General features: G+C 33.9%; 5 protein-coding genes across 5 annotated transcripts in view; 3 read left to right on the top strand and 2 right to left on the bottom strand.

The window, feature by feature from the left end:
* Positions 1-1,383, top strand: part of LOC126863693 (uncharacterized) — a 32,311-nt gene extending 30,928 nt beyond the window's left edge. Inside the window, exon 16 of the mRNA XM_050614103.1 lies at positions 1,109-1,383. Within this exon, the coding sequence (XP_050470060.1) occupies positions 1,109-1,152 (44 nt within the window). The 3' untranslated portion in view covers positions 1,153-1,383. The remainder of the gene's footprint in view (positions 1-1,108) is intronic.
* LOC126864006 (uncharacterized) lies at positions 1,142-7,905 on the bottom strand. The gene is made up of 5 exons (XM_050614869.1): positions 6,998-7,905; positions 6,730-6,864; positions 5,677-6,653; positions 1,516-5,599; positions 1,142-1,412 (listed from the first exon to the last, which is right to left on the bottom strand). Exons 1-4 carry the CDS (start codon positions 7,329-7,331, stop codon positions 3,881-3,883), a joined length of 3,165 nt encoding a protein of 1,054 aa, XP_050470826.1. The 5' UTR covers positions 7,332-7,905; the 3' UTR covers positions 1,142-1,412; positions 1,516-3,880.
* Positions 7,906-8,316: 411 nt separating this feature from the next.
* LOC126864004 (structural maintenance of chromosomes protein 6) lies at positions 8,317-14,662 on the top strand. The gene is made up of 19 exons (XM_050614868.1): positions 8,317-8,975; positions 9,191-9,383; positions 9,456-9,608; positions 9,746-9,990; positions 10,055-10,174; positions 10,262-10,392; positions 10,751-10,951; positions 11,036-11,232; positions 11,340-11,486; positions 11,550-11,734; positions 11,815-12,125; positions 12,203-12,422; positions 12,502-12,672; positions 12,738-12,925; positions 12,990-13,155; positions 13,551-13,664; positions 13,738-13,935; positions 14,020-14,153; positions 14,265-14,662. The coding sequence occupies exons 1-19, from the start codon at positions 8,868-8,870 to the stop codon at positions 14,290-14,292; spliced, it is 3,210 nt and encodes a 1,069-aa protein (XP_050470825.1). The 5' UTR covers positions 8,317-8,867; the 3' UTR covers positions 14,293-14,662.
* Positions 14,663-15,759: 1,097 nt separating this feature from the next.
* Positions 15,760-18,771, bottom strand: LOC126864057 (cuticle protein 21-like). Its single transcript, XM_050614988.1, has 2 exons — positions 17,516-18,771; positions 15,760-16,474 (listed from the first exon to the last, which is right to left on the bottom strand). Exons 1-2 carry the CDS (start codon positions 17,525-17,527, stop codon positions 15,821-15,823), a joined length of 666 nt encoding a protein of 221 aa, XP_050470945.1. The 5' UTR covers positions 17,528-18,771; the 3' UTR covers positions 15,760-15,820.
* Positions 18,772-23,728: 4,957 nt separating this feature from the next.
* On the top strand, positions 23,729-24,625 carry LOC126863692 (cuticle protein 21-like; the record flags this gene model as incomplete). Its single annotated transcript, XM_050614102.1, has 1 exon — positions 23,729-24,625. A coding segment is annotated over one exon (789 nt), but the record flags the coding sequence as incomplete, so codon positions are not given.
* Positions 24,626-24,701: the final 76 nt, after the last annotated feature.

Genomic DNA, 24,701 nt, shown 5'->3' with positions numbered 1-24,701 from the left:
ATTTTGTAGACAAATGATATAGAGGAAAATATCAGTTAAGGGTTAGTCTGATATTTTACTTATTTCAATATACGAACCACTAGATATAGATATACTTTGTTTTGGAAATTATGATGTTATTATAACTCAGTTATAAAATTGAAATTTTCTCTTTATTATTCATTTTCCCATAATATTATCAACATCGTAGAAACGATTAAAAGTTCTGCAATTTTGTTTTCTAAACGTATTTTGCACCCTGAATTTTAATTTTTGTCGAATTAAAGCAATTGTGTTGTTGTTTAGTATAAGTGTTTGTTATTAACATCGTTTGCAAAGAATGTTTCATGTAATTATTTAGGATGCTGCGGCCATGTTGCATTTCAATGATTGGCGGCATGGTCCTGAATAACTTCTTGATATACATATAACTGCTAAGTGTCATTTTCAGAGATATTCGCAAAAAGCTCTCGGTACCACTGCAGTGACTGTTTACCGACCGGATAAAATGACACCTGACTCAAAGTTGATTCTTATCGTTCGTTTAAAGTTTATGTAGGATTAGTCGTCAGTTTATCCAACCACCGCATGATGGCTGACAACTAATTCTAACGCATGCGCTGTAACATACGAACAGTTATAGATACTATTCACTGTAGTAATAGTGCGTAATAGCGCGTAGTAGTGCGTAATAGTGCTAGTGTGTAATAGTGCTACCGACAGTTTCCGTAAATATCTCGAAAACTAGAGAGTCTGATAGTAACATGCAGAGGAAAAAGTTGCTAAAATATTGATTTCTACGATATATTCAAATGTCATCAAAATCCGGGATAGTGGCAGTTTCCTAAATAATTGTCATGTTTTACAATAAAATTTTCAATCTTAACACGTTCGTTATCGCTATTTAATGAACAAGTAACTTCCCACATTCCAAATATCAATATTTAGATAACTTTACTTCACAGATATGAATTCGTAGTAGGTAATTCGTAGTGCCTTCAGCCATGTATGCGTGTGTGACTTCCGGTAGTGAATATATCTGCTATATGCGCGTATATATCTGCTTCGCATTGCTGTTTCTGTTTCATTCATACACTTAAATATGACGTCCGACATAACTTTATTCCAGGTCGCGTTGTAATCAAGAGAAAGGGTGGTTATATATATATATAAGGAAGTTCCTAATTAATCAGCCATTCTTTTATTATATCGTAAAAACTATGAATGATGATAAGGAAAATGATATTAACCTACCATTATTCTGTGGTTTTGTTAGAGAACCCAAAATCTAAGAACAGCAGTGCCATAATAGTAATATCATAGTAATGTAATAATTAATTCTTGTGCTCCGCAATTATAAGCTTTTCAACAATACCTTGTCTGACAATAAATGTGTTGCACTCACTTCCAATTTGGATTATTTTGTCCTTATGCTACAAATAATCATAACTTAAAGTTATATATATGTTTCGAAAAATAAATAAAAAAAATAAATTGTCAATATTCTCCTTTTTTTAAACAACAAGAGCAATTTACATAAAATTTGTTTCAGCAATATTCTTTATTCGTGTTAGTTTTCGTATTCCTCCCCCACTCCAATGATGAGGATCGGTCGACCATTTTTCTACGGCGTTTATAAAAACTAAACTGAAGATCAAGACATAGTAATGTTATTCAATGGACACGTTAATTATCCTTAAAAATATATTATTTTGATATTTGTATTGGATGGAGATTATTTATGGGTATAATCCTGATAGGCGAAAGCCATTCAAAGTAGAAAAAGAAGAATTAAATAAATAGATAAAATAAATACTGGAATTATTGATACTTTGTTCGCCCTACGGCTTTCAGTGATTTTTGTATATATTGCAGAAATCAACATTTCCCACTGCAGTGAATTCTGTTTACAATTGTGCATCCGCGACAGCGTATGCCAGTATTGGTTACTGGCCGCCTGATGGTGGCTAGATTAATTACCACCTAATCCAAACATATACCAAACCAAGAATTAGGTTTGGGTTAGACGTTATTTTATTCGGCTGACAACCAATATTAGTACATACGCTGCTACGGATTCACAATTATAGACTGAATTCAATGTACTGGTACCGGTTGCTTTTTGCGAATATATCGGAAACTAAAACCAATTGCCGGTTGTATTATATAGGAAAATATTGTTCAAAATTTGGTTTCTATAACATATTTCAAAATCATTGAAATCGGAAAGGACAGAACGTTTGTACAAGTTCGCCGCATTTTTATATGTATTAATTTTTCATAATTTGTATATGAATTTTTAAGCAACATATGGCAAATATATATTGCGTGTATAGTCACAGCCGACTCTATTACCAGCCGTGCTAAAAGTGCTAACCAAGGGCGAAAACGTGCTTAATTATTCTGTTTGGTCATAAACGAACCTTTCCGGTTTTATCACGGGGGTTCTTCAAATATGTTCTCCCGAATCGTCTCACGAATGATGTAGATTCCATCATCCGAGTCACCCCCTCATACGATAGATGTCGCAAATGTCTTGGAGAACACTTTGAATAACTTTCCTACACATATAAACGCCGTTCACGCTTAGTTTCCGGAACATTCGCAAGAAACTGTCGGTACCACTCCAATGAATTCTCCCTATACTTACGCGTCTGTGACAGCGTATGCATCAGTATATTTGTAATACCGACAATTTTTTGCAAATATCTCGGAAGCTAAGGTCGAACCTCGATTATATGTATAGCGAAAGTTATTCAGAATCTTACCTCTAATAACATATTCAAAATTCGTCGAAGTCGATGAGATGGATGAGCCATCAATAATTACCAAAGTTACCTTCATTGAGTATGTTACTTGACGTAAATATCGTAATTTACTAATCAGACGTAACATTTCATAACGATAAACAATACACTTAATGTAGTTAATGTTAATGTACTTAATGTTAATGTTAACACATTATTACTAAAAATATCATTTAGTATAAAGGTGTGGAAATAAAAAGTAACTACTTTTCGTAATTTTGTATTTCACATTAAATGTACCTACTTTAACAGAAATTATGTTAAAATTACTCCGACATTTCTTATTAACATTGCTTTCCTTTTATATTGTTAACGTGTTGTCTCGCATGTATAATTTATTATTTTACAATTTTGTAATAGGGATGCAAGTAATAATCAGTTTTATGATTGAAATTTCAAGATTCAGAATCGACCGTCCATTTATCTTCAACATCGTTCTATGTTATAACAGAAAGTCAAAAATTCTTGAAAATCTATAATTATTTACAGGCCATGCCAATAAACCGAAAGTTTAACGCAAATTAACAATATAAAAGAATTTATTAATATTATGTAATTTTGTTGAATAAACTAATCAAGTTATAACAAGTAATGTATAATGTATATGATAAAAAGTAATAGAATCTTTAAACAATTTAGTTTATTTAATAACGTTCAATAGGAATGATTTTTATCCAATGACTCACATAACAGTTTGAACACGTTGATGAAAGCATAACAGTAATAAGTGTTACTTTTTAAGAAAAAGAATATTTTTTGACTTAACAAAGCTTGACTTATTCTTCTCATAAAAATAAGTATTGAATAACATAATTGCCTTATCATTAAAGCATCTTTTTTTGTTTTAGTTCTGCATCTTTTATAATTTTTAGAAAAAATATATATTGCACAAATTATGTAAATATGCATTGTATTTCATCTTCAAAAATATTATTCTTTTCTTATATTATTAACAAATTGATAAAGAAAATAATACTTTATTTTCTTTTTAGATGCTAATATAATAATAGTTAGGAATGTTTATGAACGTTTTGTTATTTAACTACTGTATAAAATGGAAGCAAAGTGGTGAATATATTACTTTATTTGTATAACTAAGCTATTACGCAATTTTCTGGTTTTGGGAATTTTATGGAATGTGCAGTTTCAGTAGATGCAGTACCAGTTGATGTAAGAGAACTTCGACGTGGTACAATCGCAGGCATACTAGTAGTAGTATCCAAAAATTCATCATCGTTATCGGAATCAGTGTCTTTGTCTTTATTGTCTTTCAATTTTCTTGGAATTAAATCGTGAATATATTTTTCAATCATCTGTCGATTCTCAATTGGAAGCGTATTAGGATTATTCAACACATATGGCAAGCTATCGTTCATTGTTTGTTGTTCTTTAGACATTGTTTCAATACACATACGCTGTAATTCAGCCAACGCCTCATCCATGAAACGCACGCTCTGTTTACGATCTGATATAACATTACTATTGAATTCAAGGGGTCTGCACATCTCGCTATTAGAATCCTTTCGCTTTAAATTTTCAGTATTGGGTCTTGTGAAACCTATAGGAAAGTTTTGATTTGTTACGTTGCAAGAAGGACCATATGTTATTCGTTGTTCGTTTATTGGGTCTTCATATTTATTTAACATCCAGTCTTGAACATAGTTTTGATCATTTTTTGTTTGAATTTCTTTGGACATAGTTTTAGGTTGGCCTGTTGTGTATAGCTCATTATAAAAGGTTGAAGGTACATTTTGTGTGTTAATTTGATGTTTATGTGTATTTGGCTGAACTAGATGCCCAAGATATTGTTGTCCAGTTTGTCCTCCAGCATCTTTCCACCTTCCTGTATTCATTACAAGCTGAGCTAACTGTTGAATTTTTTGCTTGGGTACCATTTGTATGGATGTTTTTTCATGATTACTAGAAATAGTTCCTATTTTTGCTGGCGTAGACGTATCACAAGGTTCGTCAGGAATGTAAGTAGACTTTATATTGAAGTGCCGTAGATGGTCATAACTTTCACCTTGACCCGCTAATAAATCATCATCAATATCTCTTAATTTTTTTTTATTTATATTTGACATATTAGAACAACTTATAAATTGTTCAGCCGTGCGGCATTCATTCTCTAAAAATGCTGCAGTTAATATCATTGCTGGTGTGGGTTCTCTTTGAGTAAATAATTTTCTACGTGAATGTAAAGTCTGGCTTATTGTTGCTTCAAGGCGAGCGTTTTCTATTTTCTCCTCTAGTTCTTTCTCCATGTCCAAGAAATTTTTAGTTTCAAATATCAACGTTTCTATATCCATAGTTTTCTCCACTTCCTTAGCTATACGTCTCTCCGCAGATGATTGAGTTCGTGTTTCCGTAGATGTAATTGTTTGTAAACCTAATCGTTGCTGAGCTTTCACAAAAGGAGATTGAGATACTGGTCCCAATTTTGACCATATAGTACCAGGTTTCTTCACTGGACTAGTTATAGGTGATACCACACCTGGTCTTGTTACTATGGTATTTTGATTAATCAATTCAATGTTCGAACTTGGTATTGTACAAGGTACACGACAAGGTTTTGGAGGAACTAGATCTAACTTTGGAGGTGCAGCACCAGGTCGTGGAGGAGGTACTAAGGATGTTATCGTAGGTTCTGGTGGTGGTGGAGGTATTTCGATATCTCCTTCTGAAGTTTGCTTCGTAAGTATAGAAGCATGAACAACTTTTAATAGATCGTCTAAACGATTTTCAAGCCTACTTTGACGGTTTCTATCTATGTCTAGAAATTTTGTCACCATATCGTTTTGTGCAGTAAGTATCTGAAATGATACAAAGTTAATAAACAAATCATCTGATTACACGTGCTAATAAGATGAAACAGCGATTTGTACTTTACCTTATTAACGACTTCATTTTGAGAGTTAATTGCACTTAACACGAGTTGCTCCAATTTCTCAGCTTTCTTTTTCCTTAATGGTACATCCGGGATATTATCTGTATTGACGGTACTATCTTTTGATTTATTATCATTTTCGGATGGAGTTGGTGAATCTATCAGAAATTCTAGCAAGCTATCATCATTATATGTTGCGTTATTTGTAATCACAGAAATCTCAGGATTTTGTACTCTTAATGAGTTTGTAGTTTGCGTAATTGTATTATAAGTTTTATTTAAATTGGGTGCTTTTTCATCACTCTTTGGTTGATAGAAAGCATCATTTAAATTTTGAGATACATCTGGTGAATAATCTGGGGACAAAGATCCAATTCGTTTTGTATCTTCTACAACAGGTATATGAGCTGAACAATTGCCATATAGCTGTTTGCACATATTTGTTCTAGCTTGATCTAGCACAATTTTTCGTGGTTCCTGAGGCATTGCACGATTACTTGTATTTACTAAGTATTGCAATTGATTGTGTTGTTGAATTATATGTTCTACATTAGGATTTTGCATTGCCATTGAACTAAGTTGCATTGGTACATTTATAGATTGTGCTGTTAAACCTTGATTTAAATTTTGTAGATTTTGCTCAAGATTTAAGTTATTCACTAAAATGTTCTGCTTATTGCACATATGATTCTGTTGCAAATTATGCTGCATATTTTCTTGAATTATTTGATTTTGCACATTTTGTACCGTATTTTGGAAGGGTATTTCTCCATAATTATAACCTGGAACTAAATTTTGTTTATAATTTACATTTAATGATTCTTCTACTGGAAAAGTATTGCACTGTGTTGATTTAGCAGCTATCTGAGTTAACTGTTCACCAGTATTGATAGCTACATCCCTTGTTGGAGAAAAGACTCTATAAGGACGTGCTATTATAGTTTCATTTGATTCAGGAGAATCGGGATATTCATTTTCACCTATAAGGTAATTTATATGTTAAACTTCCTTTAATATATTTAAAATACCATCTAAATAAAAGAATATAATTCTTACGTCCTAATGTCCATGTAGGTGATAATGCTTCTGTACGATGGAGTGATGGTACAGGCTCCTGAAATTTATGTCTCACTTGCAAATTTTTACTTGTTTTTACTTCCTTTGGAGGAGATTTAACATTTATTGTTGCATCTAATGAAAAATAAAAAATTAAACTCTTTAATTATGGTATCCATTAAATAAATATTTATTATATACTTCGAACTATTAATTTTGATAACTAAAATAATAAATAAATTAGCAATTTATTTTCAATATGTCTTACCCACAGTATCTATGCCAATAACATTTTCTTCAATACGTTTATTTTTAAGAACTCTATCAATTGATTCATAATATTGCTCTACACCAGCGCGAGTACCAGCTCGTTTGGCTTCACGGTAACAAACCAAGACCTGTTTCATTCGTGATCGACATTGTTTACCTGAGACATTATATCCTTTCTTTTTTATATATCGTGCAACATTTTCCCAAACAAGTTGTGGCTTCGAAGCATAGTCAAGTTGCTTTTGCACTTGCCTATCCGACCACACCGATACCAAGAGCGAAGTGCTTTCAGGGGTCCATTTATATTTAATATTGTCTCCAGAATCACTCATTTCACGACGAATACCTTTTACTTTCTTCCCACCAAACGTATTAGAACTAATATAGGAACTAGGATACAATATACTCTCATAAAATGACGCAAAGAATTGCGATGTATATTAGTACATATCAACAGGTTGTAACCAAACAAAGCTCATCACGTAAAAGATGACGCCGAACTCCAACAATGCACATGAACTGTGCACTCAGATCAACCGCTTCTAACCGACAACGATTTAAATTTTAAAGGCCTGTGCAACAGGTAGGGGGGAGAGATGCAATGGGTAGGGGTAGGAAGCACATCAGTGATAGGAAGTAGTAGGAGGTATTGAATACTATAGGCATGAATGATATACACATATTCTGTGTCAGTCCCAGTTTAGTTTATTCATTTCTTTCAATGTACAAAGATTATACATTCGATTTTGCTTTTTAGTATCGTATAACACACATAAGGTAATATTTTATGTAATTATTAAATTGCAGGTTTTTATGCAATTATGAGAAATTTAAAGATACAAGAATGCATAGAATGCATAGAATGCATAGAATGCGCGTAACATACAACATATATAAAATATCTAATGTAAGTGCATACAGTACTCGTCAGAGTATTTGTAGATAAAATAGATATATGCTTAAATCATACTCACTCAAATGTGCTCATGGAAATGTGAATTTGCATAAATCTCCAAGTCAAGTTAATTATATATTAAACCTAATATATTCGTTATGATTCAATAAACGCGTATTTCTATAGCCACCTATTTTTATTCAGAACTTATAATACAGAAATTTGGATTATTATCTATTATTTTATCTATTGTTTTTGCGATTAAAACTCAATCTCTCTGTAAAAAAGGTAACTGAGAAATGCAAAGAAAGTTCCATAAAAGAGGAAGAAATAATGGGAAGAATGTTAAGAATAAACGGAACAATTAATGGAAAAAATGGAATGCATGAATACTACGGTATAGATACAATTAAGAGGTTAGGTAAAAAGTCTAGAAAAGATAATAGATGATAGAAAAGCGGAGAATCAGCTTATTAGTGACTATTTTAATGAAATGATCAGCTATGAGAAATTATTATTAAAATTCATATAATTAATTTGAATCTTTTAAAAGTGTTCCCGCCATTGGATAGCAAGCTTCGTTTTCACGATGTAACGTTTCTATTGGTTGCCTCAAAGAAACACTATGTATCTAAACAAAGGACACTATGTATGTTGTATATAATGACAATGAAAGTTGAATCAGAGTAGTAGTTCTTTCTGGCGGGAAAGGTTCGGGTATACGCTGAGACACTGGGGCGCTTTTGTATTTCAGAAAATACATTATTGGAACGGTTCAATTATGACAGAAGAATTTCTTACATTTTGATTCGTTAGAAAGCATTATATTTCGATGATGATTCCAGATTGTTTGTATTAAGATCGATAAGTGTTCATCAAAAAGACGATGTTTATAAAATGAGATATTGCACGGCTATTTGAATGAATACAGAATCTATACGTACATCTTAAGATCATAAACATTTCTGAAACCATGGAAAGTAATACGAATAATGGACGGAAAAGGAAATCTGCAGAATCAAAAGAATATCGATCAAAACTTTCGAAAGCGAAAGAAAATGCTTCTCAATTTACAGAAGAGGTAAGTGGTCAGAGTTAATATCATAGTAAGGAAAAGTTGAGGGCAATGTTTTATTTTTTGAATGTTATTTATGCTCTTTTAGCACGTTAATATTAATATAAATATGATGTCATATATAATAATATATATATAAAAATAATAATATATATAAATCATACATACAACAGACCTATATCTTACCTGCATGTTTTTTATACCTATGTGTTGTCTTACAGTCTAAAACAGGTAAAATAAAAAGAATTTTAATACGAAATTTCATGTGTCACGATGCCTTGGAAGTAACATTAAATCCAAATGTAAATTTTATTATTGGTCGTAATGGAAGTGGAAAAAGTGCAATATTAACAGCTTTAACAGTTGGGCTTGGTGCTAGGGCAAATATTACTAGTCGTGGAGCATCTGTAAAAAGTATAAACATATTATACACAATAATATTTTTTATACTTTTCTTTTTTTATAACATGCTTTTTCTCTGTTTAGATTTTATAAAGAAGGGAAAAAATTCAGCTACTATTGAAGTAAGTTTATTTAATAATGGGTCTATGGCATATAAACCTGATATTTATGGTGATTCAATAACAGTTTTCCGAAGTATTGGAACTACATCATCTTATAAGATAAAGAATTGGAGAGGTTATTAAAATCATTACATTTATATTTATGTTTATATAAGATAGTATTATTTATGAAAGCATTATGTATAATTAATTTAAATCTTATTCGCATTTAAATTTATTTAAAATAAAACTTCTGTGAATTGTTATTTACAGGTGAAGTGGTCTCGACAAAACAAAATGAATTGGCTAATATATTACAGGCAATGAATATTCAAATAGATAATCCTATTTCTATATTAAATCAAGATATATCTAGAACATTTCTAGTATCATCCAGACCAGAAGAAAAGTATGAACTATTTATGAAAGCAACATTACTAAATGTAATTGGTAACAATTATAAAGAAGCTGAATTGACATGTGAACAAGAATATGAAAAGTTGAAACAGTATAATAAAGTATGTTTTCATTATGTTTTTGAGATATAAATCATTTCATGTATATAATGAAAATGTTGTATAGATTTTAGCAGATGCTAGAAAAGAGATAGAAGAACTTAAAAAAAGCATAGAAAGAGCAGAAGGAATTGATAAATTTCGCGATGAAGTAGTTGATCTTGAGAAGGAATTAGTTTGGGCAGTTGTAAGTATTATATTTAATATACAAAAATTTTATAAAGTAACATTATTTCTTAATAAATGGACATGAAGTATGTATTTTGTTACATAGGCTATAGCAGAAGAAAGAAAATTAGGAAAATTTGAGCATGTTCTAAAAAAATGTGAAGATAATTTTAAACAGCTTCAGGATACAGGATCATCTGCAAAATCAAAAGATGAAGAAATAAATAAAAAAATTCAGTATGAATTATTTATATATATAATATATATGTATATTTACTATTATATATGTATATTTACTATTATATATATATATTTACTATTATATATATATATTTACTAGTTAGTTATGATTACTTTATTCATCTGAAATATTTCTGTAATTTTTAATAGCATGAACAAATTTTATTTATTAAAATTTCAAAGTAACATTCATTTCTCTAATGACATAATATTGATTACAATATTTCTTATCATTTTCGTACTAATTATATTATAATGCAATAGAGTAGACTCCCATTTCTGGTCTGATTAGTTTTCCATAATAGATAACACATTGATATGTAATATATACTATTATATTATCTTTTATTCGCAGGGAATTGGAAGAAGAAATTGAGTCTGCAGAAAAGGAAGTTAATAATAATTCTGAAACATATAATAAAGCGAGACAAGAATATAGCATAAAAAAAAATGAGCATTCAACTAAAATACGTGAGTGGCGTTCTGTCCAAAGTAAAGTTAAAAGATTGGAAGATGATATTAGTGCACTTCGCAAAGAAATACATAGATTAGAAAGGTTTGATATGATTTTTTTGTATTTGTACAATACCAGTTTTATATGACATTATTACATATACACTTTTATTTCTTTTATTTCTAGTGCTGATAATGCAGAACAAACTGAAAGAAACCAAATAAAACAACAATTAGCTAATTTGGAACAAAAATTAGACGAGACCGAAGCATTATTACGAACTAAGCAAACTTATCAAATGCATTTAGAAACTGATAAGATGCGTCTTTTGAAAGAAATTCAAACTTCAAGAATTGAAATAAATAATTGTCAAAAACGTATAGGTAAATATTATATTATTTGTAGAATAATTGCTTTCACTCACTATATATATTTAACTTATATTGCATTATAGAGTATAAGATTGAATAATAGCTTCATTTTGTTTCAGAAAAAATTAGGTTGGATATAAATGCAAGGAAAAAATATTCTGATAATACATTAACTGTTTTTGGGCGAAATATACCACGTCTTCTAAGAAGAATCGAAGAAGAATATAGTAATGGACATTTTAAGGAAAAACCACGAGGTCCACTTGGTAAGATAATGATGAAAGTGAATCATTGTGTTCGATTTATTATATGTTTTTGTTTATATTTAGGGGCATACATCAAAATGAAAGATTCAGCATGGGCTCCTGCTGTTGAACATTTTTTAGGAGCAAGTACTTTTAGTACGTTTTGTGTAGATAACAGTCGTGATGCCAAAGTATTAAATACAATTATGAAAGAAATTTATTTGAATGAAAGAACTCCACAAATTATATGTAGTAAATTTTATAATACTGTAAGAAAATTAATTCATAGTGTATACCGCAATATACTGTATAGTACATCATGTAAACTCATACATATATACGTTTCTAGGTTCATGATGTCCATGCACATTGTACCAGATCTTCACATTATCCCAATCTTTTGGATGCAATGGATATATCAGATCCGGTGGTTGCTAATTGTTTAATCGACCAGCGTGAAGTTGAATGTATTCTATTAATTCCATCTAGCAAAGAAGCAGCTGAAATTATGTCTAAGGCTTCCAAAGTTCCACAAAACTGTAAAAGAGCGTTTACACAACGGGGTGATACATTTTACCCAGATCCACAGTACAGAAGTTATGGTGGACCACGCAGTTTGAAAGCTAGATTTCTTCAGGTTTCTATTACAGATACTATTAAGTATGAAATTTCTTCCGTTTATTGTTATGCCCGTTTATTTTTATTTTAAATATCATAAAATTCCTTTTTATGATTAGTGCATTGGAAGAAGAGCTTCATGTCATAGATAATGAGAAAGATAGTGCCATAGCATTGTATAAAACAATTTCTGAAAAAGAAAAACGTATAAGCACTGAGTTAGGCGGCGTTAGAACAGAAGTAACAAAGCTTCATGCCATTCAAAATCAATATAAAGCATCAATTAATGATTTAAAGGATAAAATCGAAGCTTATGAAACTATATCTGTGACTGTCTTTGTAAGTTATATTTAAATATAAATATTATTTAGCCAAGAGTATTTGAATGTTATGAAAATTTTTATTTTATTTTACACAGAAAAACGAATTGAGTGAGTTAGAAAAGAAATTACATCAAGAAAAATTTGAAGAATCAAATTTAAATGCTAGCATTCTCCAACTTCAAAAAGCAGTTGAATCTTTAGAGGAAGAAGTTAAGCATCACAGAGAATTAAGGCAAAATCTAAATTCAAAAATTAATCCTTTAAAGGTACATAAAAATTATAAGATTTATTTTTATTCTTTTCATATTAATACATATAATTTTGTATGTAGGAAAATATAAAAGAATTACAAGACGAAAAGGAAGCATTGCATGCACAAGCTCGTCATGCTACAAAGAAGCTGCAGGTAGCACATCAAGCCTTACAGCAGGCAACAGTAGAATTTGAACAACAGCGAAGGTGTACAGAAAAAGCAGTGACGGATGCTACAAATCGATGTGATAGAATAGACACGATAAGGTTAGTAAAATGAATACGAACATTTAAAGACGTATGACATTAAACAAAACTCAATATTTTTCAGATCGATTAACGAGCTTGAAAGATTATCCAAGGATGTAAAACATAAAATTCTTGAAATAGAACGAATGTTTGGTACTATCGAAGAATTACGTAAAGAATTAAAAGAAAAGGAAGCAAAATGTGGGAAAGATATACATTTGATCTCTAAAATTGAAAAAAGTTACCAAGTACGTTATTCCGCGATATATCTTCCGTATCATAAATCTAGTTAGAATTTATAAACTTGCACATTTTTTACGACGTTATTTCCCAAGAAACTCTGACTGTTGTATAGCAGCATTAACCTCATTAAATCATCGAACACGGTGCTTTTACCGTACAATTTTTTTGTAGCTAATAGTATCTCTTTACCAGAATTTAAGTTCTTTCGATTTCGAGTCATTGTTTCCAGCATGCTCTGTTAGAGTCGAAACGTTTCCTTAGTTTATTGCCTACTACGTTTAATGTTAGGGACAAACTAATACTAATATCTGAGAGTGACCATACACATTATGAAGTTTTATACATAAAGTTATTTAACTGTTTATTGATATATTTATTTATATTTATATATTTTTTATAGGCTCATATAAAACGATTGGAATTTCGAAAGAAGTTGTTTACTGACATGAAACATACATACGGTAAAAAAATTCAGAATTCATTTTCAAATATCCTTGCTTTACGAAATAAAAACGTACGTATAATTTTTTTAGTTAAAAATGAAGGAACAAATAATGTTATATTTTTAATTCAATTATTCTCGCTAGGGTACTATAAATATTGACCACGCACGAAAAATACTTGAACTTGAAGTACACTCGTCAAACGATAGTAACAAATCAATTAACGATGCAAGATCATTGTCAGGCGGTGAAAGATCATATTCCACTGTTGCTTTCATTCTAGCACTTTGGGAATGTACCGGTTTACCTTTTTATTTCCTTGATGAATTTGATGTCTTTATGGTATATAGAATTTTGTGGATATTATAATTCCTTAATCTGTACATAATTCTCAATATTACAATCATTAATCATTGTTTTAACCAGGATAAGGTAAATCGCCGAATTATAATGGATATTCTTTTGGATCATACTAAAATGCATCCACAGAGTCAATTCACATTTCTGACACCTTTAGACACATCTAATGTCCTTGCAGAAGATTATGTAACTATACATAAGTAAGTTTTTTCAAAATCTATAACTAATATAATTTAAATTTAAAATAAACGTATACTCCTGGGATATATACGAATAAAGAAAACTTTTGTATATTATATTTTAATTTTCAGGCTAGCTCCACCAGAAAGAGGGTCATAAGAGTAAAAAGTACAATACAAGATAAATATTTTTTCTTAATATATTTTTTCACCATTTTTGAGTTCTATATGAGATTCATTAATATAATTTATAGTCGTTAAAAGACAAAATACCTAATAATTAGAATAAGGGAAAGTAAAAATGTGATTTATATGTATTAAGGTTAAATATTATTAGAGTTAAGAGAGTATACTATGAAAACTTTCAGTCAATTAACAGAAAAATAACATACATTATTTTTGTCTTAATTTAAGGACGTTTTATCAAATAAGTGCACGCAGCTACGTAGATTGTGCAAGATATATTTTTGTACGTAAAAATAATATATCTGTAATTATAGTTTTATTAAATAAAATTCATTTATAAAGCAGATTGCGTCTCATTTCATAAAATACGAATTAATCTGTTTCTTCTTATATCACTTTTTTGCTAAAATAAAAGCTAAGACACTTTGTTATCTTAATTATTCGATAATATCACGAAATCGTGTAATTTGTGTACACTTTCTCTATGAGCGATCAATCGAATATCATCTCAAGATCAATTATAAATGTGGTCAATGAAATCATAAAGGTGGTCACGAAAGGGAGTACATACATATGTCGGATCGTAAGTGGATCAAGGTTTGCACCATTGCATGAATCTGGTTTGCCTGGAGTTCCCGATTAACGCAATGGCTCACATTACGTGCATTACACACGAACGATGCGTATGAGGCGTGGTTGTATTGTGTAATCAGCAACATTGGCACTGGCAGAGAAAGTGTCGGAGACCGATGTCTGTCCGTGAATTTTTAATGAAAGCCAGCCACCTTAATGAACGATAGCGATTGAAAATACGAGCACGAGATTTTTTTTATTAATCACATACCTTTCCAATACTATCCTATCTTCTGTAATACTTTGGCATGACGCAATCGAACTCTACGAACTCTATCTTTTACGAACTTTAATACGTTCGTGTCCTTTTATATTTCCAATATGCATTTATGTTTATTTTACAAGCGCGACAAGCAAATAAATTTGCAAGTTTGCGATATCCTCGCTCAAATTTCCTCGGTGTCGTAAATTAAAAATAAGTTTAAACAAAGAGCTATGAAACGACCGTATCATTTTTAAAAGACTAAGCCGAACATCTTTTTGGGGCACATGGAATTTCTATTTTTTAATATTTCTATCAAAAAGGAATTTTAGCCAACCATCGAATATATTCGAATCGAATAATAATTATATACCAACGACAGTCAAATGCATTTAACAAAATTAGCAAACATGATTTTCCATTCTTTCCGTTGTGCAGGACCACCAAGAAATACCCACTATACAACGTACGTATATATTTACCTTTTTGCACACCTAAACGATGCACAAAAGAGAAAAAAACACCAAATTCAAAGAAAAACTTAAAAATATGTTCAAAGATATGGGTAGTAAAGTAAAAAGGTAACAGAGTACAGTACGTTTCGTATACTTGCTAAAAAAAAACCGTATTTATTCGACAAACATAATTCCTAAACAATAGATCGGATTCAGTGGATGAAAGCATGAGCGGGGGCGGCGTATGCGAGAGGAGCAGCGGCGTATTTGGCAACGGGAGCGGCGTAGGCGACTGGAGCGGGGGCGGCGTATGCGACTGGAGCGGCGGCTAATTTGGCGACTGGAGCGGCGTAGGCGACTGGAGCAGCGGCGATCTTGGCAACGGGAGCGGCGTAGGCGACTGGAGCAGCGGCGATTTTGGCAACTGGAGCGGCAGCAATTTTAGCTACTGGGGCAGCAGCGACGATAGGGGCGGCGGCAGCTTCTTTGCGGACTACAGCGTTGAAACCGTTGACTGGGTCAGCAACGTAGTCGACGGTGCGTCTGGTTCCGTCAGCTTCGATCAGGGAGTAGCTACCCTGGACAACGTCTCCGTCGCGGGTTTCCTGTTGGCTCTTGGCGTCACCGGTCAGGCTGTCGTGCACGTCATAGGCGTAGCTGTATTGGGGGTGGGGGTCGAAGTCGGCGTCAACGGTCTTGGCAACAACGGCCTTAGCCACAGGGGCGGCCACCACCGCCTTGGCTACAGGAGCAGCCGCATAGGCCAGAGGTGCGGAGTAAGCCAGTGGCGCCGCTGGTGCGTAGGTCAGAGGCTCTCGCAGGATTCCAGCGTTAGCGGCGGCAACGAAGGCAGCGAAGACGATGAACTGCAAGAGCAAATATGGCGATCAGATTGCAGAGTCTTAGCAGTAGATGTTTACGTTAGATATCTTTTCGTTAAAGAGCTACACATTAATACGAATTGATATTTGGAGAACAAATATAAGGATTAAATAGGATTTTCTACTGGTAGTACAAGTTTGCAATTGGCTTTTCGTCGAAGAGGTGTTTGGTTGGACTGCGGTAGTTTGTCTACATGATGAGATACGATTAGATAGAGATCTATCGAAGTAGATGTTTGTAATCGGTTTCTTGCTGAAAGGATATTTGGTATTTGGACGAATTGTAAAAACAGGTATGACGATTAGATAGAAATTTTTCGTAGGTCGTTTTCTATCTAGGAAATATTAGGTTAGCTGCAGTTGGCTGGCGTTAGCTGCTGTCACGAAATTAGCAGAGCGAATAGATTAGTAAATAAATTTCTTGCGTTTCGTTACCAATTTGGATTGTATAAATAAATAGTTTTAATCACAGATCATAGAAATCGTTTTGGATAGATTAAAGAAGATGTTCTTTAGCTTTTCAGATTCTCGGACGACTGATGAAAGCGACGCGTTACCGAGTATTCTGTACGCGGAGGGTTATCGAAATTAGGAATGGAGACGTGCGTTCCACTTTCAACCGAGCGCAGAATAAAAAGTGTTAGTTAAAAATGCACTGGATAAGACTAAGAACACTTTTACTCATTTAACAGAACGAAAAAAGAAAGGCCAAATATATATATATATATATATATATATATATATATATATATATATATATATATATATATATATATATATATATATATATATATATATATATATACTATAACTATATATATATATATATAGTTCGTTAATAGAAAGGCAAATTTAAACGCGAAGATGAAAAATATAAACAAAAGTAAAAATACTCTATATCGTTCGTTGAAAGGAAAGTCTGAATTTAAGTATGAAATAAATATACGAAATTTAATTATTGAAGTATACTCAATAAACGAAAAGCGCCCTTTGATCAAGTTACGATTATTCCTGAGTTCGTAATACCTTGAAGGCCATTGTAGCTCGCTTGATTGGAAGATCTCTTGATCTGTCTGTCTGTGATGCGAATGATACCACAGACGGGTGGTTTTCGGCTTTTATACCGCGCGACCAGGACCCACGGGCACGCTGACGTAACTGGGTGACGGTACCTTCGACGGCCACCCGATTTGCGGCCGCAAAATTGAGCAAGAAATCGGACCACGCCCAACACGAACAATTCGATCAACAACGATAGCCGTTGGACCATCGTGAACACCGTCTCCGTCGACTAGGCCACGTCCTTGCCACGAGTTACTTAATCCTTCCTTGGGCTTCTCTTTGAGGGAAACACGCTATCAGTTTCCTTCCCTGTACTTTTTCTGCATTGTCGATTATTCTTAAAACACGTAATTTATTCTTATACTATATTTCTATGTTCGTAACGTTTCTTTTTTCTTTATATTTAATATAACACGCGAGTTGACTCTTTGAGTGCTCAAACGTTCATATTTTATGATATAAAAGATAGAAGAAGTTTGATGTTTGATATAACATATATACGTTCGTAAATTGCAAAAGTATTTTCTAACGTTTCGACGTTTCTTTTTTCTTTACATTTAATATAACACGCGAGTTGACTCTTTGAGTGCTCAAACGTTCATATTTTATGATATAAAAGATAGAAGAAGTTTGATGTTTGATATAAAATATATATATTTGTAAATTGCAAAAGTATTTTCTAACGTTTCGACGTTTCTTTTTTCTTTACATTTAATATAACACGCGAGTTAACTCTTTGAGTGTTTAAACGTTCATATTTTATGATATAAAAGATAGAAGAAGTTTGATGTTTGATATAAAATATATATATTTGTAAATTGCAAAAGTATTTTCTAACGTTTCGACGTTTAGAAAATGTGATGTTTACGTGTGTGGAATTATCTTACGTTTGATATAAATTACGATGTAAAATTATACGTATCCCTTGTATAATTTTTTTGTACTTGGTATATGTATATCATTAAAATAAATCTTGACATCGTGAATAACGATTTTATTTTATATTTATATTTATATTTGTTTAATCGAAGTGCAGAGACTTTATGGAGGAGTAAATAATCGATGGGCTATTTAACTAACATCAATCGCAACTATATAGAACCGTGTACCTGATATCAATGTGTGTCATTTAAAATTAAAATGGCACGCACGATTTCGGACTTAATTATACCGATGTTCGCAAATTAAAAAATTGTTCAATTAATTAATCATATAATATGTACAAATGTAAAAATTCTTTCTTCTCTCTCTCTCTCTCTCTCTCTTTTTCGGAACTTTATTAATATTTTATTCCATTCTTTTTTATTTATTTTAAAATCTATAAATATCACGATTTTGTACAAAATGGAGATATTTCGTTGGATCTTACGTGCTATCGATACATCGTATAGTACCGTATTGAAGAAAGTGACAGTGACGAGGTAAAAGTGCACTTTGAATTACCGTTCATACTTGCCGTAATAACAGTTAATTTTTTCCATTGAATTCGAAGAATCTCACATGCAATGTCCCCATCACGATAAATAATATATTCATTCAGGTGTCAGTACTCCTTAAAAGTATGCGATTACGCGAATCGATTACAAAGTTAAATTACAATTAAATTCATCTAGATGTCTATAGAAACATTTAATGCGAAATTTATACCTTTCCTTTTAATACCATCCTTTTCAAACTTCAATTTCCTTCGCGTATCTTCAAATTAAAATATTTCCAATAGATTTCTACTTGGACCGAAATATAATACAAACAAAACAAGAAAATATAATACGAAAAAAAGTCGTCAAAAACAACTCGATATTCAAGCTGCAACGTTTAGGATCTTCAACTACAAAAGCAACGCTCGAAGCGTTTGTGTTCCATTTTTATTGCTATCCGTTTATCCAACGTTTATCATTATCCATCCGTCTCGTTCATCTACGTTCAAATTCCTCCAAAATATATTATAATTACTGTACTTTCTAATTAATCCATTACTACACCTGCACATGTGTAACATACGATAGACACGAAGGATCGTAACTCATGAGGCATCTTACGAAACAATAACGTTAACGGCATACATCGTACAGTTAGAAATATTCCGTCAATAAAATAAAATATCATGATAAATTTATTGGAATAGTTTTATTGTTAACGCGTGTGGGAGTCGTCTCAATTCGAAGATATTTCTCGAGTTTCATATCGTGGAAACAGCGAAAATAAAGGTTCCGCGGGGACAATAAATAAGTAATTAAAATGGACGAATCATTTAACGTTTGATTTACTATAGGTCAGTGGTGCGAAAGAATTGTATCCTACAACCTTGAGTTCTTCCATAATTGGCGGAATCAACTGGTTTTTTCATGGTATGAAAAAATAAGAAGAGGACGAGGTTGCGCACCGGTGACGTAAGAAACCGATGACGTAAGACTGATCGGATTTTGCACGATTAATGGGTATACAGGGAAATTTTTACTATGTCAACTTATTAGAGCGATACTGTTTTTGTCGATCTTCTTTCGATAGCTAACCTGGCAGCAACGCCTTTCGTCTCCTTATGTCCATTTCTTTTTTCGTCTAGACGTGCAAGGACCTACGCCGCAAAAGACAATTCAGGATACGTCTTAATCGGAATACTGTGTTTCACATAAACGACAAGCCTGCAAAGGATAGTAGTTCTTTTTCGTTTTATATGAATAAGGGAATTAAAACGTTCATTGGTGTTTAGAGGAATCAACTGGTTCAACAGCTGAGACAGAAAATTATTTTTTATCGGAAAAAGCGAGCAATAAAAAGCGAGCTATGAAAAATACGAAAGGATCTAGCAATTGTGATTTAGCCTTGTTGCGGAAGCTGCAATATTCTCGTTGTTTCAAAAGATAATTCCTTGTTTAGGAGAAGACAGACGACAGATTTTAGACAATGTTTAGATTACGACAATGAACCAACTAAAAAAAGAAAACGAGTAAATCTTACTTAGAAATGTAAAAGATGAATTTTCTTTCCTCTGCAAGATTCTAACACTTCCAACTTGGGCGCAGTACTATCAAGAATACCGAAATATTTATCGTTGTCTTAAAAAGACCAGACAATTTCCAAAGAATAGTTGGCTATTTTAAAACAAGGAAGATTAAAATATTCATCTATGTTTTAAAAAGAATATATATATTATATTTATTTATTTATTTATTTCATCGTCCATCCGATACATACGTTTGCGGATATATAAAACCTATTTCTAACTTACAAGCTTGCCTAGAACCATTAAGACCAGTACAATTAAATACGACATTCCAAACAATTATTTTCCACTTCGAAAGAAGAAACTCGCCGCTATTAAGAATATCAAGGAATATTCATTCTTAGCGCGAAAAGAGGCCGGTATATCCGACCTTTCACCTCGATATCCCCAAAAATAATTTCCAACTTTAAGAAATGCAATTCCAAGATGTATACATATTCGTTATTGCTGTGAGAAAGCTCGATAAATCAACGTTACAACGCAACAGCCTAACTTCGTGCCAGATATTTGCCGGTATTCGCGCAATTAGCAAGGCGAATGAATAATTCGGCGCGAAAAAAGCAGAAACAGTGGAGGCATTAAAATTCCAGTGGCCACAGTGAGCGACAAGTGCGGAAGACCTAAATTCGAGTTGTGACATTGATTTCACGTAAAGTACACGACGCTAGACGTTTCGGACTAGACTTTTGCCAAGAGCCGCCGAAGGCGGAGGTTTCGACTATGGATGAGGACTGGGATCGGTTGGTTCGGATGGCCCGGGGCAATTCGATCGATCGAAATGGTCTTCGCGATTTGCCTCGGCCCGCCTATTTTTTCTTTATGAAAGTGCTCCACTTCTGTTCACCCGGTAACGTTAGATGTGACGCAACGATCGAGGTAGATCGGGATCCAACCAGTCAACTTGACACGTATATCGCTGGAAAGTTTCGCGACCAGCTGGTACCCAACCGAATTTCGTACTCTTCCTTCTTCTTTCGTCCTGCGCGTTCGTCTTCTCTCTTTCGCTTTTTCACGGTCCCATTTACCCCGATACGAAATTGCCGATGGAAATTTGGAGAAATTTAGAAAATCGATTTGCGGCCGATACCGTTGAATTTCAACGAGCGTCGCCGGATCGTCGGAAATACGCAGCGTTCTTCGCAATGTTAACGATGGTCGGAGCTTCGTTACAAGCGGTTTTGCTCGTGTAATTTCATATTTTTACGAAGACGACGAAAAGACGCGAAATTGAAGTAGAAATGATCAGACTGGTAGCTCGATCGTTATAAGTGGCGTTGATAATTTAATTCGGAAAATTCTAACTCTCATTGGAACGTTACGTAGATCGAGATTTCTTTCTCTTTCTTCGGTATATTCAATTTTATTCGTACGCGTATTTTGTCTAGCAAATTTTGCATCGATTTATTTAACTGCCTGTTAGATATTGTAACGAGCGATTTACTTTGAATATTTTATACATTTTTGCATGATGCATTCCGTGCATTCTTGCATCCTTATGTTTGTAATAAATGTACAAAAATCTGCAGTCTAAGAAGAAATTGAAATGGTATTTAGATTGGAACTATTAAGTAGCGCGATTTGAGTCTCCGTAGAAGTTTCGAAGCTCGAATAAGTAGGTGGAGGAAGGCGGAGCAGAATTAGCTGCTTGCTTCTACGGATGGCTTTATGACACGTGGAATTCTTTCACGCGATAATGCACCAAGTTGCGCCCCTAACTAGAAATCGAAACAGAGACGTTGATTAAATTGTCGAGTTACCAGGTAACGTTGGCCTGATTGTTCGCGTATTCCTGCGAATTTATATTCAAAAAATGTTCTGAAAGAGATCGTTGAACCAGGCAAGGTCTCCTAAAGGCGGAATTTCGCACAGTCGGTTACAAAACGGAGGAAACGAGAGAATATACAAGAATGCGAAATAAATGTCGAAATATAAGTCACGTTAGTTGCACGCAGCTAAAATTGCATCGTAGAATTTTAACGTAATTAAAAATTAATATAGTATAAAAAAGTTATATATGCGATAGAGAAAGAACAAAATGGATCGAGGATCGAATGAAATATATTTAAAAAAGGAATTTTAATTCCTGTAATCTTTCAATTAGACGTAGTCTTTTCAAATGAAATTATCGACCGCATATGGAAATGAAACTAGTTAAAACGTTAAATATCTGTGACGTACGTTAAATATTTCACGATAAATTTAAAATGTATCGCAACGATATTCGGGAAAGCTGACCCCGATTATTCACTGCAAAGGCCACTTACGATATTACATAACGCGTAAAGAGATCTTTTTCTTTCAGAAAAATCGCCGCAAAATGAAAACAAAAAATTATTACGAATGTTTGCCAACGTTAATTCGGTATCTCTATGAAGCAAGCAAAATTTGTCAAAAAATATGCAAGAGAGCATTCGTGAAACAAATATATTAAGAAGTTACACGAGATACAGAAATTTGATCGTGGAACAAGTTAGTTTCATTACCGGTGATATCGGTCATTGGCAACCGGTATACCAATGCTCTTTCACTTCTAGACGATGTACAACAAGATGAAAAAGAATATGATCGAGGGTGAACATATGGTGCCTTACTCGCGCTCCTCCCATGTACGGGCCAAGTTCAAGTGCGGTAAGTCTGATGCGATCTGCTACCAAACTTTGAAAGTCCGGCAAAACCTGAACAATTTGGTGGGGAGTATAATGGTAGCGAGCCGATCGTTGGTAGGTATATAAAGCAGTCCGAAATAACGTTTGGCATCATCAGTCGCTCAGTCGATCCAAACCAACAAAATCTTCTCAACAATGGCCTTCAAGGTTTGTAAAAGATCGACATATCCCTATATGAGTTATAAATACAACTCACACGACATACCACGATATCGGTCAATTACAAACTATTGCTACTAATAACGAAATCAATCTAATGGTCGCATTTGCTCAAACTTAATCCAAATATCAAATATCCTTTCAACAAGGAACCAATTACAAACATCTACTTCGAAAGATCTCTATCATATCGGAATTACAAACTTGTACTACTGGAAGTAAATCTTCCTTAATCCTTGCTAATAATTTGCTCTTCAAATATCAATTAATATTACTATCCATCTGTTTAGCCAAAAGTCAACCACAAACATCTACTGCCATAAATCCCCAATCTAATCGGCATATTTGTTCTTGCAGTTCATCGTCTTCGCCGCCTTCGTGGCCGCCGCTAACGCTGGAATCCTGCGAGAGGCAGCACCTCTGACCTACGCGCCAGCTGCGCCTCTGGCATACTCCGCACCTCTGGCTTATGCGGCTGCGCCTGTAGCCAAGGCGGTGGTAGCCGCCCCCGTGGCTAAGGCCGTGGTAGCCAAGACCGTCGACGCCGACTTCGACCCCCACCCTCAATACAGCTACGCCTACGACGTGCACGATAGCCTGACCGGTGACGCCAAGAGCCAACAGGAAACCCGCGACGGAGACGTTGTCCAGGGTAGCTACTCCCTGATCGAAGCTGACGGAACCAAACGCACCGTCGACTACACCGCCGATCCAGTCAACGGATTCAACGCTGTAGTCCGCAAAGAAGCCGCTGCAGTCGCCGTCAAAGCCGTCGCCGCAGCTCCAGTAGCTCATGCTGCTCCAGTGGCCGTCGCACCCGCTGCTCCAGTAGCAGTCGCACACGCTGCTCCAGTAGCAGTCGCACACGCTGCTCCCTTGACCTACGCTGCATCTGCTCCAGTCGCTCATGCTCCTCTCGCCTACGCCGCCCCAGTTGCCAAAGTCGCCGCTCCAGTGGCCGTTGCTCATGCCGCTCCAGTCGCCGTCGCACACGCCGCCCCCATCGCATACTCCGCTCAACCAGCACACATCGCGTACTCTGCGCACCCAGCACCCATCGCATACGCCGCGCACCCAGCACCCTTCGCCAAGATCGCAGCCGCACCCGCCCTCACCTACGCATCCCACTACCTCTAAGCGTCATGTCGCGTCTTGCCCACGATAACTCGTCGACTCAGGCTGAACCTTTTTTATTTATTTTTTTAGCAGATTTGTTTGTGACCGATTAAACTCGTTACAAGTGTATTCTGGTCTTTTGCATTTCTGTCTCACCCTCCTCTTCTTTCCTATATTTATCTAGGTTTACATTCTCTTCTTGCTT

The sequence above is a fragment of the Bombus huntii genome, chromosome 3 (genome assembly GCF_024542735.1).
Source record: "Bombus huntii isolate Logan2020A chromosome 3, iyBomHunt1.1, whole genome shotgun sequence".
In the NCBI taxonomy this organism is placed as follows: Eukaryota; Metazoa; Arthropoda; class Insecta; order Hymenoptera; family Apidae; genus Bombus; species Bombus huntii.
This window is presented reverse-complemented; position numbering and strand designations above follow the sequence as displayed.

Bases quoted from the DNA above. Each gene is read 5' to 3' on its own strand.
- LOC126864006 (XM_050614869.1), bottom strand. From the start codon at position 7,331: ATGAGTGATTCTGGAGACAATATTAAATATAAATGGACCCCTGAAAGC. The intron at 6,865-6,997 runs GTAAGACATATT...ATTTTTCATTAG, and splicing joins TATTGGCATAGATACTGTGG to ATGCAACAATAAATGTTAAA. The intron at 6,654-6,729 runs GTAAGAATTATA...ATTACCTTATAG, and splicing joins ACCTACATGGACATTAGGAC to GTGAAAATGAATATCCCGAT.
- LOC126864004 (XM_050614868.1), top strand. From the start codon at position 8,868: ATGGAAAGTAATACGAATAATGGACGGAAAAGGAAATCTGCAGAATCA. The intron at 13,665-13,737 runs GTACGTATAATT...TATTCTCGCTAG, and splicing joins TTGCTTTACGAAATAAAAAC to GGTACTATAAATATTGACCA. The intron at 13,936-14,019 runs GTATATAGAATT...TGTTTTAACCAG, and splicing joins ATGAATTTGATGTCTTTATG to GATAAGGTAAATCGCCGAAT.